Source organism: Lygodium microphyllum, chromosome 10 (assembly GCF_053477565.2).
Source record: "Lygodium microphyllum isolate KBCC chromosome 10, Lygodium_microphyllum_v1.1.10, whole genome shotgun sequence".
Lineage (NCBI taxonomy): Eukaryota > Viridiplantae > Streptophyta > Polypodiopsida > Schizaeales > Lygodiaceae > Lygodium > Lygodium microphyllum.
Genome location: NC_141144.1, coordinates 39,198,553 through 39,217,426, shown reverse-complemented (window position 1 = coordinate 39,217,426; position 18,874 = coordinate 39,198,553). Strand labels below are relative to the sequence as shown.

Below are 18,874 nucleotides of genomic sequence, written 5' to 3'. Positions count from 1 at the left end.
ACAAACACAAACATTGATATCGAAATGCATGTGGATGTGTATATTGACACAAAGTATAGATTCAATTTTCAGGCATCACTTTAATCATACCAGTCACATGAAATATAATGAAAAGAATAGCATGATAATACTCAAAGAATTTTGCCAAAATAAATATTATTATAATGAATAGGAGTTTGATTTGACTCCTTACATTGTATGAAATGTGAATATTATAGAGTAGTTGTTACAAGGATAGCAACCGCATGGCATGCAAATCTTAATAGGCACATTTGATAATCTATGACTCAACACATTGTGCATTATATGGATGATATGATACAAGAGTTTCATGGATCATTGCCAATTGGCATGGAGATTGAAATGGACACACAATACCAATAAAGCATAGGATTTTTTAACCATCGACTTCAAGCAGATCCATATCATCCAATACAAAGGAATCACTCACCACATCAATATAGTCGATTGAGAATTATGTGCTTCACCTAAACCTTGTAGAATATCTACATGTACAAAAAAATACTTACATGAATCCCTTTAAAAAAAATATATCTAGATAACTACATGAATAGAAGCAATAAAAAATAGGGCCAATTTGCCTATAAGTTGATTTGCTAAAGATAAGATTGAATCGTTGTTAATCAAAACCCATTGCAAATAATGGACAAAAGAAAACATCAATCCCATCAAATATAAAAGTCATTGACTAAATGAATAAAATTTTGGTGCCACAAAGTATGGTAGATTTACCTGTAAATTGAGCTACAAAATCTTTGCTCTACCTTTGTGTTAAGTGCTATAACAACAATTGATCCTTAAGTTAGAACTACCATCAAACCCTATTGTAAAGATAGTAGAAAAGGGATAGTGTGGAGAAGAAGAAAGAGAGTGTGTGTGAGTACGTGGGAAAGAGAAAGAAATAGGCACCTATCCAATCTTGCTGCCCAAATTGATCTCTATAAAAGACAGTAGTAAGAGTCAGTATTTACATGAAGGTATACTAAAGAAACAGTAGAAAAGAGAAAACATAGAGAGAGAAAGAGAGAGGGAGAGAGATGAGTGCTTATGCAATGTCACTCAAAATTATCTCTGCAATAAAACAACAAACAAGGGTAACAACTAACATCATGTTGTATTGAAAAGATAGCAGTAATAAAAAAACCAAATAGATAGAGAGATTGATACATTTGTCTCTTACTCCAACTAAACTATTGAAAACACAACATAAAAGAGAAACAACATACACACACACACACACACACACACACACACACACATATATATATATAGAGAGAGAGAGAGAGAAGAGCACCTCTGGCTTCTGCCCAAAAAAACCTCTGCAATAAAACAACAATAACAGTAAGAAATGACATTAAACCCCATTGAAAAAATAGCAAGCAAAAAAAAATGCAAAGAGAGATGGGCACCTACATTTTGTCCAAAATCTGGAGCTGCATGGAGAAGAAAGTGCAGAGGTGAGCAGAACGCTCAAAACCCTAATTACTCTCATCAACAGGGAGCTTCAATGGAGATGAAAATTCATAAGTATAGACAAGAGAGGGAAAGTGGTTTGTTGCTCAACTTTTGGATCAAACTAAATTTGTAAGGGAAAAAACTTGAAATTGAAAATTCTCCAAAAAAGGGGGGGAAATATAAGGTGAGGGAAACTCAAATTTTGTGTACTATTCATTCTCTCTTTTTTAAAATCCCCCACTATCCCTTTTTTTAATAAAAAACCCAAGATTTTGAGAGAGAAGATTCATCCTCCATGGATGTCAACATCTAGCCTTCCTATTCTACAATCTAAAAGACCCACATCTTAAACTATATTATTCTTAAGGGCTCACTTGAGACTGCATTATCCAATGGGCAATAGTGAATGGGTTTTGCCCATTGTGGTAGTACCCAAGAAGAATGGAAAGATGCCAATATGTGTGGACTTACAAAAGCTGAATTTCAAGATAAAGAAAGTAAACGACAAGGAACGAAACTACACAGTGATGGAGCTTCAGTGCCTAGCAATGGTGTTTGCCTTGGAGAAGTTTTGATACTATCTGTTGTCGACGCACTTCAAATTCTATGTGGACCATGAAGCCTTGTCCTTCCTCATGAAAAAGGCCAATTTGAAAGGAAGAATAATGAAATGGCTCATTTTATTTCAAGAGTTTGACTTTGAAGTGGTTACCAAACCTAGTCGCTCTCATGTCCTTGTTAATCATCTATCGCGGAAAACCTCAAAGCGATGACGAAGAGCAAGATAGTCTAGATCTTCCTAATGCTTTTTTTTTTCTAGTTGAAGCTATTACCCCTTCGTACGTAGATATATAGCCAACCTCCTAGAAACCCAACAGTATCTCCATGGTATCTCAAGTGATGAGAAGAAGAAGCTTCTATTGGAATTAGCCCCTACGCCCTGTTAGCTGGTGCTCTATATAAGAAAGGAAAAGATGAGGTCCTAGAGAGATGTATTGTCGGAGATGAGATTGGAATAGCATTGAAAGCATGCCATGACAAGCTCTGTGGTGGACACTTTGAAGGAGAAGAGACAACAAGAAATGCCTTGCTCGCAGGATATTGGTGGTCGACCCTCCACAAGGATGCCTATGACTATTGCAAACATTGTGATACTTGCCAGCGAATGGGAAAGCCTACCAAATCTAGTGCCATGCTACCACAACCCATTCTCCACTTAAAGCCATTTGAGAAGTGGAGATTTGACTTCTTTGGTCCCATTGATTCATCAACCAGAAGGAAGTAACTACAAGAATATCACGCCATAGCGACGCTCATTAGTGACGACAAATAGCGGCATTGCTATTTTTGTCGCTAATAGCGATGGTACCCAAAGCAAAGAAACGCGGGCAAAACCCGAGCGCATTAGATTTCACGCATTCACAAAAGAGAGCGAGAGGGAGAGTGACCGTCTTGCTGAGAGGGAGAGAAAGAGAGAAAGAAGCCGTCTCACCACCACCGCCGCCGTTTGTGAAGAAGAGGAGGAGGTGTACGGAGGGCGAAGATGAGCCAGTGTCAGGAAGAGGAGCCACCAAACCCTTCTTCGAGTCTTTACGATGAGTACATTGTCCATTCTTGCTTTGCTTTTTTCTCTCTCTCTTTTACTTGTTTTTTGTATAATTTGTGTATATTGAGCGAGGGAGAGGAAATGAGAGAGAAAGAGAGGGAGAGGGAGAGGGAGGAAGAGGAAATGAGAGAGGGAGAGGGAGAGGGAGGAAGAGGAAATGAGAGCCGGAGGAAATGGGAGAGGGAGGGGGAGGAAATGAGAGAGGGAGATGGAGGGAGAGAGGGAGAGGGAGAGGGAGAGGGGGAGGAAATGGGAAAGGAAGAGGGAGGGAGAGGGAGAGAAAGAGAGGGGGAGGGAGAGGAAGGGAGAGGAAATGAGAGAGGGAGAGGGAGAGGGAGGGAGAAAAAGAGAAAGAGAGGGAGAGGGGGAGGGGGAGGAAATGGGAAAGGAAGAGGGAGGGCGAGGGAGATGGAGGGAGAGAGAAAGAGAGGGGAGAGAGAGGAAATGAGAGAGGGAGAGGGAGACATTAAACATAATAGGGAAATGAGAGAGGGAGAGGGAGAGGGAGAGGGAGAGGGCCATTAAACATAATAGGAAAATGAGAGGGAGAGAGAGAGAGGGAGGGAGAGGAGAAGAGAGAAAAAAACATTAAACATAATAGGGAAAGAGAGAAAGAGAGGGTGAGGGTGAGGGAGGGAGAATAAATGAGAGAGGGAGAGGAGAGAGAAAAAATGAGAGAGGGAGAGGAGAGAGAAATCATTAAATCTAATAGAGAAAGAGAGAAAGAGAGGGTGAGGGTGAGGGAGGGAGAGGAAATGAGAGAGGGAGAGAGAGAGAGAAAATGAAATAATACCTTACAATAGCTCATCCTAGGCTCATAGGGGTTAGGCTGATTGTCAACAAACCTAAGGGATATATAGCTAGAGAACCCTAGCACACTTGTGCCTCCTAGCATAATGTTCTTCCTACAAAGAGACATCTCATACATGGGGCTTATCCTAGCCTCCACCACACAAGTATACACCAAAGGTAATCAGCCTATCAGTTAGACAAACATTCATTTTTCATAACGTAAATCCAAAAATAACTTTGGATATTCCATAAAAATCAATCTCTTCTTAAAAAGACAAATACAAAAAACTAAAACAGCATCATTCATATGCTTCGCAAAACTAAAACAGAATCATCACAAGATCTCTTAGGAAACTCATCTTCAACTATCAAATTTAATTAAAAAATATAATACAAAATCACTTGCAAGTAAGGATACTCTTTTATCATTAACCCTCTTTCTTTCTTAGAATAGTCTTAGGAACAAATTTTTGCTTTAACAAGCATATATTTGAGCATAATAACTATTTAAAGGTTTATTCCATGAGTAGTAGTAGTATATATGCAACCATCAAGCTAGAGATCATGCTTTGGTATATGTGGGGATCCCAATCTCATGCCCTCATAGAGATTGTAGTGTGCAATAATATGGAGAGAAGGTGGGTAAGTTATAAATGGTAAAGGAGATTTCTATTAATGATGGAGAGAAGATGAGGTGAATCGGCAATTCTATTCTTAGGGAGTGCAACCCATCCATAGTATGGTATCCATGACCGATTGAAATCAGTAAGACTTTGAAATTCTACCTCGAGTATTATAACTATTGTTTTGTGGTGGATTTTCTTGCCATAATTCAATGTCAATTTGTGCTTTTTCTTTCCACGGTGTGTTAACTATGGGTGTCAAATGCTCTAGTTGGATCTCGCTCTCTTTCTCCTCTCTCTTCTCTCAACCCTTCTCTCTCCCTCAATCTTCCCTCTTTCTCTCTTTCTATACTCTCCCTAAATCCTACTCTCTCCCCCTATCTCTTTTCTCTCTCTATCTGTCTTTCTACTTCTACGTCTCTTACTTCGCTCCTCTTCTTCTCTAGCTTTACTCTCTCCCTAACTCTTGTCTCTCTCTTCATCTCTATATAAGTAGTCGTAGTCGTAGTCATGGTTGCAGTCATGGTCGTAGTCGTAGTCATAGTCGTGGTCGTAGTCATAGTTGTAGTCTTGGTCGTTGTGGTCGTGATCGTGGTCGTGGTCGTGGTCGTAGTCGCGGTCATGGTTGTAGTCGTGGTCATGGTCGTAGTCGTAGTCGTAGTCATGGTCATGGTCATAGTCACAGTCATGGTCATCCTAGTCGTAGTTGTAGTCGTAGTCATAGTCATAGTCGTGGTCGTGGTCATGGTTGTCGTAGTCGTAGTTGTAGTCGTGGTTGTGGTCGAGGTCGTGGACGTGGTCGTGATCATGGTCATGGTCATACTCATAGTCATGGTCGTGGTCATAGTCATAGTCGTGGTTGTGGTCATGGTCATCATAGTTGTAGTCGTAGTCGTAGTCATAGTCATAGTCATAGTCGTAGTCGTGGTCGTGGTCGTGGTCGTGGTCGTGGTCATGGTCGTGTTCGCTGTTGTGGTCGTGGTTGTGGTTGTGGTCGTAAATGTGGTCGTGGTCGTGGTTGTGGTCTTCATCATAGTCGTAGTTGTGATTGTTAAAGAAAATGAGAGAGGGGGAGGAAGAGAAAAAATAAGAAGGAACGAGAGAGAGGGAGAGGAAATACATACAACATAATAAAGAAAGAGAAAAAGAGAGAGATGGAAGGAGAGGAGAACAATTTAAGAAAGAAAAGAAGAATGATAACAAAAACAAATTGTTTGTCGTAACGTAGACAAAATGGAAAACGATGAAGGTCTTGTTGTTCAAGATCGCGAGGCGTATCTTAATCAGTGTGTCCCATATCCTTGCTATCAATGCAAGCTGGCAATTAGACGAAAACGTCGATTGTCTATAGAACACGTACGACGATTTGGCGAGTTTCAATCTGAGATCATTAATTAGGCGATTGTGGATTTTCAGCAAACAGTAAGAAATGTTAATATCAATCATGCATTGTACTTGCAACCTAATTAAATACCATATATAAGAAGATGGGGTGTGACTGGCAAATTTTCTATCCAGGGAGGTGACGTCTCGTCCCAAGGAGAAGTGTACCCTTTGTGGCCAATTAGAAGAGTTCGTGGGCATGGTACTGCACCTACCAATCAGGTCATGCTCGCCAAGTTAAAGCTCACCGGCGAAGCCAGACTTTGGTGGAAGCAATGGTGCAGGGATCAAGGGATTTCAGAGGGGTCCATTACCTGGGAGAAGTTGAAGAAAGCCGTGCAGGGAAGATATTTACCACCTGCATATCGTACGCAGAAAATGAATGAGTTCTACGAGCTAAAACAGCTAGGACTCACTCTTGATGCATACTACTCTACATTCGTCTCACTTTTAAAGTATGCACCACAGATGGACATGACGCAGCAGGTGTCCAAATTTTGTGCTGGCTTAAATCCACCTATAAATACCCGTCTTGAACCTATGCGTCCATTAGATCTTCAGGATGCACTTATTCAAGCGGCGCCTATAATTTAGGAGGTGCAAGCTAGACCAAGGGGTAATAAAACTTGGTCCTATAGTGACCCAAACAGAGGAGCATTCAGACCTCAAATGAAGAGAGTTCAAGGTCACAATGAGGGACAAAGGAAGAAAGCAAGGACAAATAACGTCAACAACTTTGTTCCTACTCAAAGTAACGATCGAAACCTCCGTTGTTTCCACTGCAACAAACCGGGTCACTTCAAGAGGCAATGTCCCAAACTCAGCGGAGGACATCGTCAAACGCCTTTCCAAGGTGCAGGCCGCGGTCAAGGAGCCATTACCCGTGGAAAAGGAAGAACTACTTGCATTGCCAATAGGCAAAGATGCGAAGAAGAAGAAGAGGAAGATCCGACTATGGAAGCTGAATTCGAAAAAGCGACAGTCCATGCCGCTTTACACAAGAAAGGGCCGAATCGCCAGTTTTCGGTGATTCAGACAGCGTTGGACTATCAAGGTAAAGGTTTCAAAACCTTGATTGATTGTGGCAGTACACATTCCTTTATCTCACCAGCATGTGCAAAAAGGTTTATGAATAACCACAGTAGAAGCACCTATCCTGCTTGTGGAATTGGCAAACGGTCGTGAGGTAACTTGTACCATGCAAACTGCTAAGGTGGAATTCTTTCTGGGAGGAAAGAAGACCTCAGTCAAATTCAGAGTCATGAATTTAGGTATCCATGAGTATCTACTCGGGATGGATTGCCTTAAGCCCAACGACGCCCACATCCACTGTTGAAAGGGTCAAGTTTCCTTTCGAAACTCTGAAAGGGAATTTGTCACAACTCAAGGTGAGGCTGGAGTGCCAAGAATCCAATTGGCCAAAGTATATCAGATCATAAAAGGATTCAGAAAAGGATTACCCGTTTACCTGATCAAACTCAACAAGTTGGATCAAAAGCAAGAGTCTCATGAGGGACCTTCTTGGCTAAAGGAATACACTAACGTATTCCCTGAGGAATTAACTGAACTTCTGCCTCAAAGAGAAGTAGATCATGAGATTAGGCTAGTACCTGGAGCTACACCAATTGCAAAGAGACCTTATAGAATGTCTATACCAGAAGCAATTGAGTTGAAGGAACAACTCAAGCAACTGTTAGATCAGGGTTACATCCGGCCTAGCAATTCACCATGGGGAGCTCCAGTACTATTCCAGAAAAAGAAAGATGGGACACTTCGACTATGTATTGATTACCGAGGGTTGAATCAAGCAACAGTCAAGAACAAGTATCCTATTCCTAGAATAGATGAGCTTCTTGATCATCTTCAAGGTGCAAAGATCTTCTCCAAGATTGATCTCAGGTTAGGTTACTATCACATAAGGATCAAGGAAGAAGATATTCCAAAGACGGCCTCCAATACAAGATATGGGCACTTTGAGTTCCTAATTATGTCATTCGGGCTTACAAATGCACTTGCCACCTTCAATAGATTAATGCAAGATATCTTTAGACCATATCTTGATAATTTTGTACTTGTCTTCTTCGATGACACTTTAGTCTATTCTAAACAGGAAGAAGATCATGAACCTCAACTTCGGATTGTCCTTGAGACAATGAGGTCTCATAAGCTGTATGCAAAAATGAAGAAGTGTGCATTCTTCAAGAGACAGATTGAATATCTGGGATTCATAGTATCATCAGAAGGAATATCAGTAGACCCAGCCAAGGTCAGAGATGTACTTGAATGGCCAATACCAGTATCCGTCAAAGAGATACGTAGCTTTCTTGGTTTGACAGGATGGTATAGGGTCTTCATCAAAAACTAACCTCTTACAGGCTTACTAAAGAAGCAGACTTCCATTACAAGGTCAACTTCCGAACAAAATAGCTTCGACAAATTGAAGCAAAGTTTGGTATCAGCACCTATTCTAAAACTTCCTAACCTCAATAAGGAGTTCCAGGTAGTAAGTGATGCTAGCATTCTGGCCTTGGGGTGTGTACTTATGCAGGAAGGTCATCCAATAGCATACTCTTCAAGAAAATTGAAAAGTCATGAAAAGAATTATGCCACGCATGATCTGGAATTACTAGCTGTCATCCATGCTCTAAAGCTTTGGAGACACTACCTATTGGGTAACAAGTTTACTCTAGTAATTGATCATAAGAGTCTCAAATGGATTTTTACCCAGAACGAGCTCAACATGAGGCAACGTCGGTGGATTGAAGTATTGGAGGAATATGATTTTGAAATCAAGTACCGACGAGGGAAGGAGAATGTAGTTGCCGATGCACTCAGTCGCAAGGCATTCCTAAATTCCCTAATCTTGCACAATCCATCAACAACCAGATCTCTGGCTACAAAAGTAACTATGCCAAACAACCCTATACTTGAACTAGCTAGAGAGGAAGCATGCCATGATTTGGGCTACCAAACAATGATAAAGGAAATATCTACCAAGGAGCAGAATCAGAAGTTGCAAGCTAAGTATCAGGAATTTTCCATTGATAATGGACTTGTCTACTATAGAACAAGGCTGTGTATACCAGCAAGCCAGTCACTTAAGCAGAAGATATTATGGGAAGCTCATGATTCTCCTTTCGTAGGACATCCTGGCTATGCTAAGACTCTTAATGCAGTTAGGAAGAGCTATCATTGGGAGAGGCTTAAAGGTGACGTTCTCAAGTATGTCACTAAGTGTTTGTCTTGCCAATGTATCAAGGCCAAACATGTCATGATGCTAGGGAAACTGCAACCGCTTGACATTCCCCAAATGAAATGGGAATTCATCAGTATGGATTTTGTTGTGGACTTACCCCAAGTCCAAGGAGGATACAATTCCATTATGGTTGTGGTTGACATGCTTACCAAGGTTGCACACCTGATTCCAGTAAAGACAAATTATAAAGCCTCCGATATTGCAAGATTGTTTATCAAGGAGATATTCAAGCTACATGGGTTACCTAGAAGAATTATTAGTGATCGAGATTCTCTCTTCACATCACACTTCTGGAGAGCTATCTTTGAAGCTATTGGGACTCAACTCTGTTTTAGCAGCGCCTACCATCCCCAAACGGATGGCCAAACAGAGCGAGTAAATCAAGTCATCGAGGATATGCTTAGGGCATATTGCTCTCGAGAGCCGAAGAGGTGGATTCAATACTTGCCTTTGGTTGAATTTGCCTACAATGTTTCTTACCAGCAGAGCATTCAGATGACCCCTTTTCAAGCATTATATGGTCATGATTGCAGAAGTCCCCTAAACTTTTCTGATCCAACCCTAAGAGCTGAAGCGTCAAGACAGATGTTGGAAGATATGGATGATCAAATAAAGTCAATAAGACAAGACATACAAGCGACCAAGGATAGACAAAAGGCATACGCGGATTTGAAACATCAAGAAAGAGTCTTCGAAGAAGGAGACATGGTCTTCATTCGTGTACGCCCTAAAAAGAGTTCTCTATCCCTTGGAGAATGCAAGAAGCTAAGTCCAAGGTATTTTGAGCTGTACACAATCCTCAAATGCCTAGGACCCAATGCCTATAGATTGCAACTCCCTGAGAACCTAAAGGTTCACAATGTATTCCATATCAGCCTATTGAAAAAATATGTACCAAATCCTAATCATGTACTTGATGACCAACAAATTGTAATGCCTAGTCAAGGAGTCCTTGAACTAAGGCCGGATAGGATCTTAGATGTTAGGGAGAGACAGTTAAGATCTAGAACCTTGAGAGAATGCCTCATCCAGTGGAAAGATTATCCCGAAGAGGATGCCACTTGGATAGATGAAGGCACACTCAACCATCAATATCCCCAGTTTATCTCGAGATGAGGACATCTCGATTCCTCTAAGGGGGAGAGAATGTAATATATCAAATATTTCATGGGAAATTTTTTTCCGTCGGCGATGGTTCATGGTGGAGGGGGAGAGGGATTTAGAAAGGCCAGCAAGCTCCTCGCTGGAGCTTGCTTAGCCTCAATGGACACGCCTCGTGACACGAAGGCAGAGGGAGGATCCCCCTCCCTCCCCTATTTAACAGAGGGGGCTATTGCCATGGGGAAGGAGGAACAGAAGACGTTGAGGCCATCTCCATAGAAGCTGTCGATGTGTGAGAGGGAGGACTTGGAGGAGCATTCTGCCAGTCGAGGCTTGTCTTCTGTAAAAGCACGTGCGTGAACTTGTCTCAAATGAATATGGAAAAATGGGAGAAATGAAAAATTTTTAATCCCCCCCTTATCCCTCCAGCCGACTGACGAGCAGGAGGGGGAGGGGAATAGAAGGAGCCATTAAGCTCCTTGGTGGAGCCTTATGGAGGGAGGGGGAACATGCGTGATGACACGCAGGGAGGGAAGATCCCCCTCCCCTCCACTATTTAAATGAGGGGGGGCCACTGGAGATGAAGGAGGCTGGAGCCGTGAGGAATAGAGGAAGAAGGGTTGGAAGAGGCCGTGCCGCTGCTGCGTGTGGCAACCAAGTGAGAGGGAGGAATAGAAGACGATGAGGCCTCGCCGCCTGATCATCACACCTCCACTCGCCGCCGTTAGTCTGCCAAATAAGCTTCCCTCCCCTCCCACGTGGAAGCTTTAGAAGCTTCTTGGGGGGAAGCTTCTAAAGAACCTTCTTAGCTCCCTTTCACCCCCCCCCCCCCCCCCCCCCCCCCCCCTTTATGCTTTTTTTAAAAAACCCTTTGTTCCCCCCCCCCCCCCGGGTTTAATCCTCCCTAAAACCCCTTTGTTCCCCCCCCCCCCCGCCGGGTTTAATCCCTCTAAAGTCCTTTTTTTTTCCTTTCCCCCCGGTTTTAAACCCCCCCCTAGGATTTTTAAATTCCCTTTTCCCCTTAAGCCCCTCCCTTAGACTTTGGGAACCTAACCCCGGTTTTAATTCCCCTAAGCCCTTTTTCACCCCCTTATAACCCTTGTAACCCTTCTTCAACCCCCCCTCATAACTCTCATTTCCCCACAACTCCCTAAGCTTTCTTCCTAATCCCCTGTATCCCCATTATTATTTTCCCCCCGAACCTAAAAATCCAAACCATCATCATGGCCTCGGATGGTATCTCGTAAGGGAAAAATAGACGTGAGATAAAAGGATAGGAAGGGAAAGTAGAGGGAGTGAAAAGAAGGAGTGAAGTAGGAAGAGTGGGAAAAAGATAAAGAGATCAAATCAAGGTACATATATCTTCAATACTCAAATGTTTATTGTGATTTTTTGTGACATTAATTTTCTCTCTATAGAGTAACCAATCCGTAAGAGACTTTCTCATGACTGGCAATGTTTGCTCATTCCGTCCTTCTAAAAATGTAGGGTCTCTCTTAATAACACCATATGTAGATTTCAATGATGCATATAGCTCATCAATGGATTGGATGTCTAAATATTTGAGGAGGATGGTTTCTTTGTCTTCCTCTTCAAAGACATTAACAACCTGTATTTTAGAAATACAACATAGATTAGTGTGCTACTACATCATAAATTAATTAACTACTCTATAATCTTAATATTTAATAGCATTTAATTACTAATGAAGTTATTGATGCCAATTCTACATTAGAAGTGTTGGAAACTACGAGGAAGACGAGAGACAAAAGGAAGAGAGGAGAGAAGAGAGATAGGAGACACCAGAAGTGGAACCCCAAAAGTGTATCAACTGAGCACACATGATAGGAATATATAGAGGGGACCTGGGGTGCTATATATAGACAGACTATATATAGCTAACAAGAAGGATCCACTCTTTTTGATGGCTCAACATGGTCAAGAGCTAATAATATAGCCAAGAAAATCAAGTTAGCAAAATTAAAGCATTCCATGTAAAGAAGTATCTTAGATAGTTTCTTATTTTTGCCCTTACTCTCCTTTTGTCATTGCTTGCTTTGTCACATTTTCACGCTCAGCTTATCACAAAAAGTTTGTAATTAGATATAATTTATTAATTGCATGTATTAAAATAAAAGATCAAGAGATAGCTAAGTATGCATTTCGTATGCAAAGACTTTTCCATGCAGCTTCAACCTCCTCAAGATCTTGGATTGTATCTTGACGAAGAGAATATTCACTACTACATGAACCTTGTAATACAAGAAAAGTAAACCTCAAAAATCAAATTTTTTTCATTTAAAAGTACACAAAAATCAAGAACATATTTATATATTCCTTATACAGATGAAATTCCTTATAGTAGCTCCATAAAACTATGATCTGAGTTTAAATCGTCTTGAAACATAGGTTAAGTGTTAGAGACAATCAAATGGAAAAAGACTACATACCAAGTTGTACTAACCATTTCATTATCTTTTTTATATTTGTCAGAAGCTAAAATTGAAACAAGAGGCGACCACCATTGTGTGATTTCAACTAGTACAAGAGAGAAAATCAAAGTCAATATAAAAAATAATTTTTTTTAATTATCAAGATATTTAAATGAGTGAATGGTGTACACACATGTGTTGTACTATTGTTGGACAAAATACATTGATCTTCCACCATAAGCTCTGAAAAATAGACCTAGTCACTTGTATCCTAAAATTTAAGAGAAAATATAATGAAAGATTAATATATCTAAGAAACTTAAGGATAAATTATTATAATAAAAATAAAGATAAAATAAATTATACAATAGAAAAAGTAACACTTGAGATGAAAATGTATAAATCTTACTAGTTTTTGTTGCATATCTATTTGCTCAAAGCTATGATTCTCCTATTAATAAAATAGACTTGTGCCATATATGTAAATAATCCATGATGAGAAAATTTTGACAAATCAATATGCTTATCAAAGATATATCCACCAAAGATGATCTTTTCCTCTTGAGTTTCTTTCTGAGACTTTGAGCACAAAAAGATAGTACAGGCATGCATCCTCCTTTTTCCAAAGGTAAGTAGCACCAAGAAACTCAAGGGGTAAAATTTGATCATAGTTTTGATCTATGATCTCTAAGATTCTATGTTTGTTGTCTTTACCATTATGGAACTACAAATCCTTGCCAATCACATGGATCTTGACCCAATTGTATGCTTTTCTATCATTAGCACAATACTGACATTTTGTGTATCTAGATAGTATTTTAGTAAAAATGGTTTTCCAAACTCATCTTGGTCTTCTTGACTAATCCATTTAGGTGGTTTGAAAATCTAGTCATATGTAGGAGTCTTCATCAGAGACACAACCAACCCCTATTTGTATACTATTGATTTGCTTTTGAGGTGGTAATTGGACTCTTTTACTTTGTATTGAAATTGGTTTAATCATGCTCACTGTTTGTTCAGAACTACAATTCTTTGATTTCAGTTCCTCAATTGTTTTTTGTAGAGTGATGATAGTTTACATCATTGAATCTAGAGTTTGTTGACTTGGGGAGGCCATGAGACAAGCTAAAATTAAATCTAAATTTATGTTAATATTCAACAGTAAAGACTTATTCAATCATATAAAAAGGATACAACAATGATCACACTCTCTTTTTCTCTCTCTAAATGATTTTTTTAAATTCAATGGGATTTTAAGTTTTAAAGAGAAACACCATATAGCCATACAATATACAACTATACAATCCATGAGAGAAAGTAAAATAAAACAAGAGACAAGCTAAAATTAAATTTAAAACTTGATATGCTAGTATTCCTCAAACAAGAGATTATATATGTATGTTAATCTTTTTCAAGCAAGTAATTGTCTCCTTCTTTATAAAAAGATACAACAATAATCACACATGGACACATGCACACACACACACACACAATGGTCCAACTACCTATACATGAGACACGACATGAGCAATATCCATGAGATATTGTCATAATATACAAACATCCATAGATAAAGCATTATGATATACACAATAGAGTGGTGATTAAATAGTGATGTCCATTATGATCAATGCTACTAGCACCCATTTGGATTTCCAAGAATGCAAAACACACACACACTCTCTCTCTAAAGTAGTCAAGTTACATCCCGTGATCTCCGCATTATCAAAACATCTATAGAATCTCCAATTGATAATGTTACTCTCCTTCTCTTTGTAACTTCAAGGTTTGACATTACCATGCTACTCAAGTTCCAATCCCTCCATGTATCTTCATTAATATCAATTCTCCATGTACCTCTATTATGATCGCACTTTAACCATGACAATTTGCACATTTTTTCTTAATGATTTACCTCTCTTATCATTGCATGAATGTACTCCCCATCCATGTCATCATCATGTTTTCTTGCCAACACAATATTATGTTTTTCTAACCAAGGAGGTATACAACCAACTACCGCTATTTGTAATAATCTTGTTCTTTGAGTTAGATATTTTACCTCATATGCAACAAGTCTATTATGTAAAGGTAAAGGAACAAACTTATGCAATAAAGAACTCAATGGTCTTATGCAATCCCACATAAATGGAAGTCATTGACTTTCTAGCAAACACATTCCCATGATTTGATCTATAAGTAAGCATTCTTCATTTTGTTTTGCAGTTATGCATTGCTTGTAATATTCCCCACTAAAAAAGGTGTAATACTCTCCATCCCATTGAATGGAAAAAAACTAGTGAGTTTTGCTTTCCAATGACCTATAGTTTCTAATGTTCTACCAAAAGTGTTTGTTTTACCATGACATAATCTCCGATCTTGTATAGTTTTCCGTTATAAAGAATTATTCTATATGTGATAACTAGATGCCCTACTAGTGCATTCTCTTGGAGATCAAGAAATTGCACAACATACTTTTGTTCTTTTGATGAAAGAGGCCTATGGCCTCTTCTCTCTTTTGTGATTAAAATACCTTTTTCATGCATCATTATGTTAGAAGGATATTTGGAATCATCTCTTTAAAGAAGTTTCCATATCTCCTTTGCCTTTTTCATGCATCATTATGTTAGAAGGATATTGGGAATCATCTCTTTAAAAAAAATTCCATATCTCCTTTGCCTTCTCAATTGAAGAAACCTCCACAATGCCATTCTCATGAAGTAAATAACAACATGATGTCTGGTAATTGGTGAAAGCATAATCATAATGTAAAAGAAGATAGGCATATACTTGGATAAGCATTCTTGGATAGGCATATCACATGGCAAAAGCCCATCTACTTCTATTTCTAATAACTAAAATATTGAAGTGAAGAATGTCCTCTTATAATAATTTACATAAGGTATTTCATTAAAGTGATTATTGATCTTCACCGCTATATATAATGTTACCATCCACTCAAAGTCACAATGCCAATAAACATCATGTGAGCCATGTCTCAATATGTCATCTAGTAGCTCTCCCTTTCCTAAAACATGTTCTAAGGAAAAAGAAGTAGCAACAAAGGCCTCTTCCTTTCAAACTCTTTAAGAAGAAAACAAAGCATGTTGTTGTGATGCTACACGTTCCACTACTACAAATCCGAGGGCGGAGTTTTTCGCTAAGAATTTAAACACATTAGTCAACGTCATTAGAATTTTGTTTTCCATTGTGTGTATCTTTTGTTTTTGCATTTGCATGATGCATGAGCACTTTTAGTTAGGCTAGGCAAAATTTCTTCAATGCATTCTTTTTTTTTTTTGGTAAACATCACTCGATTGATTGCATAGCATGGATTCTAATTTTAAAACTGTGTGAGTGATTGGGCTCGAAGTTCTTTTCCAAAGCATGTTCTTGATAGGGCACAATGCATGGAAAAATAACTTCACATGAAGGTTTTGGTTTTGAAGACTCAAGGACGTGAGGAAAATATTGTAATGTTGATCCTACGCTTTGGACTTTCCCCATGTGACTTCTAATTCGGATGTCACCAATGTAGATAAAATGTCTCTTTGAAAGTAAACCTGGTTCAACATTTTGCAGCCTACAAAGGCTAAAAGGTATCCGTTCAAATCATGACCATTTAAGTGGAGTATTGCAACATTCGACACTTACATTCTTGTGAAGATGGTGGAGACTTGCTATGATGAGACCACTGTCCCTTTACATATTACACATTCTGCTTACAACATTCAAGTATACACAGACAACTGTCTCTTGAGACATTCTAGCATTTTTGTGTTAAGAATGAAGGACATGGTGGCACCTCCTCGTCTGGTATCCTCCATAGAGCTTGAATCCATGTATGGCACCTACACATTTTGTGACGGATTGCATTTTTGTTGATCCATGACCTCAAAAGCTAGAGACTGATTCCTCATATTGAAAGCTTTTGCCATTTTTTTGTCAGGAGAGTGGTGCCCCCATTGGAGAAGCTTAGGCCTAGATTATTTCCTTTCAAAAAGGAGTATTGTGTCACAATAGAACTTGTTGGTCCATCTACATTGCAAGCTGTTCAAGTCGTGCCCAAAACGCCCCCCTCAAAAGACAAGGTGTTGCCGTTGGATTAACATAAACTTGACTGAATTTTACTCTCTCGTAAGAAAAATCATGGATGAACTTGCAGAGACCCAAACATTGTTGTACCTAGAAGCCACATTTGAAATAGAGATATAGAGGCCTCCTAACCCATATACATATTATAACCTTTTTGTTGGGCATGGCAAGCCCAATTTTGGGCCTAATACATCATGGTTTGATGTTAAAGTTTTCTACATTAGAGTTAGTCCATGCCTTCTAAGTGAAGCTCCAAACTCTCTCTTTATTCTTTTCCCAAAGAGGGAGATTAACACTAAACTTGAGGTGAATGGTGGTAGAATCTCTCCTCTTGAGAAAGCTTGTTTTTCCCTTCACAAGGATAGAGCCAATTCGGATTTGATAGAAGTGACATATGTGAATACTAACAATCTAAGAACCACAGGAGATATTACATTTGAAGTGTATGACAGAGTTGAGTTTATTCTTTCTAGTATGCTCTCTCATACTGATTGTGGGAAGGACCATCACTTCTTGGTCCAAGCACATAGATCGGTGAGGACGTCACCCTTGAGCAATGAAGAAGGGTGGAATATGGACTGCATTTGTGGCATAAGATCACAAGATTGTTTCTTTTTGAAAGGCAAAACAAACTTTTCTATGGTGAGCCCTTCCATAGAAGTATATGTGGCTGGAAGGAGCTCTGGTCTTCCAATAGTTTTAACTCAGACGGTATATTTGAAAGTGCAAAGGAAGAATACAAGGTGCTCTACATTGGACGCTATTCTAGAAGAGGAAGCTGTTGATCCTAACAAAGTTGTGGCTGAACAGGCTATTGAAGATGAATCCTATGCTAAAATTGCAACACACTCATTGATGAGTGACGTGCCACATAAGATCTACTTCTCAAATGTGAGATTGGGTGACGAAAAAGCTTAAAGCTTTTAATAAACTTCGATGCTAAAAAAACAAGACCCAGCAGCCCACTTCTTTCTATGAATACATAATCACTGACGACAATTGGAAAGGATTTTCTTTGAGGCACCGCAAGCAAAGAAAGCATAATGATATGCTTTTGATTCAAAGCTTTATGAGGAGGAAAACGGTTATAAAAGCCACCAGAGATCTCTGCAAGAGGGGGGGCGAACAAAGGGAAGCGAGAATGTTGGAGGGAGCACCACAAGGCTGCAACGAGCGGAAATTGAAGACAAAGGAAGATGAAGTAACGACAACGAAGGGGAAGGAAGTGTGACAATGGATGGAGGGTGATGAAGAGGAGGCCCTCATGTCGAGGGTGGAAGGAGACAATGATAGAATGAGAGTAACGAAGTAGAGCTGTAGTAACATTGATAAAAGCAAAGCTGAGGAAGAAGAATGAAGCAACGACTGAATTTTGAAGACGTGGCAAAAGAAGGAGGAGTAAGCATCACCTAGCTTCTTCAACAAACTTGCCTTCTTCTTCGTCATCATCTCATTTTCTTATTGGGAACTTCGTCATCACCTTCTCCGAAGGCATCTCTAGCATGATTTTTTTCTTGATGAGTCTCAACTTGCACTTGATTTGAAGGTGGAGCTCCTTTCACCTACCACATGCTATCAAGAAGCTATGAAGTTTATTCCGATACGACTGAGGACTCCTGAATAGACTCATGCATTAATTCAACCTCTCCTCTACAATACTATCTTGTGTAAGCTGCGATTGAAATGAAAAACCTTCTCTGCCGCCATGCCAACATTATTTGGGAGCACTTACAAAATCTCCATGTATTTATAAGGCCTTTCCTGCGCAATCTTTTGGCATCATATAGAGTCGCCTTTGACTTAATATTCTCCGTCACAAGGTCATGGAAGCTACATTTAATCTCATTCATCGACTGATTTGGTGAGGCCAAGCTGGGGATGATTATTTGTCTCTAAACCTCAAGGCTTACCTATATGCAAGAGTCTCTACATCAAATAATATTTTTACTTTATCATAATCGCAAACGAAATCAAACATACGAGTTGGCACATCTCTAACTCAAGTGTAATACAAGGATGATAGAAGCTATTTAAAAACTGTGAAAGAGGTGGAGTTATCTTGCCATGTATAAGAACTCTTATCGACATTGACATCCAAACAACGGATCAT

The 18,874-nt window shown here is 39.5% G+C and overlaps 1 protein-coding gene across 1 annotated transcript in view; it reads left to right on the top strand.

The window, feature by feature from the left end:
* Positions 1 to 17,682, top strand: part of LOC148029908 (uncharacterized protein At1g01500-like) — a 44,440-nt gene extending 26,758 nt beyond the window's left edge. The window contains exon 2 of the mRNA XM_087687333.1: positions 16,936 to 17,682. Coding sequence (XP_087543459.1) covers positions 16,936 to 17,682 — 747 coding nt within the window. The remainder of the gene's footprint in view (positions 1 to 16,935) is intronic.
* Positions 17,683 to 18,874: the final 1,192 nt, after the last annotated feature.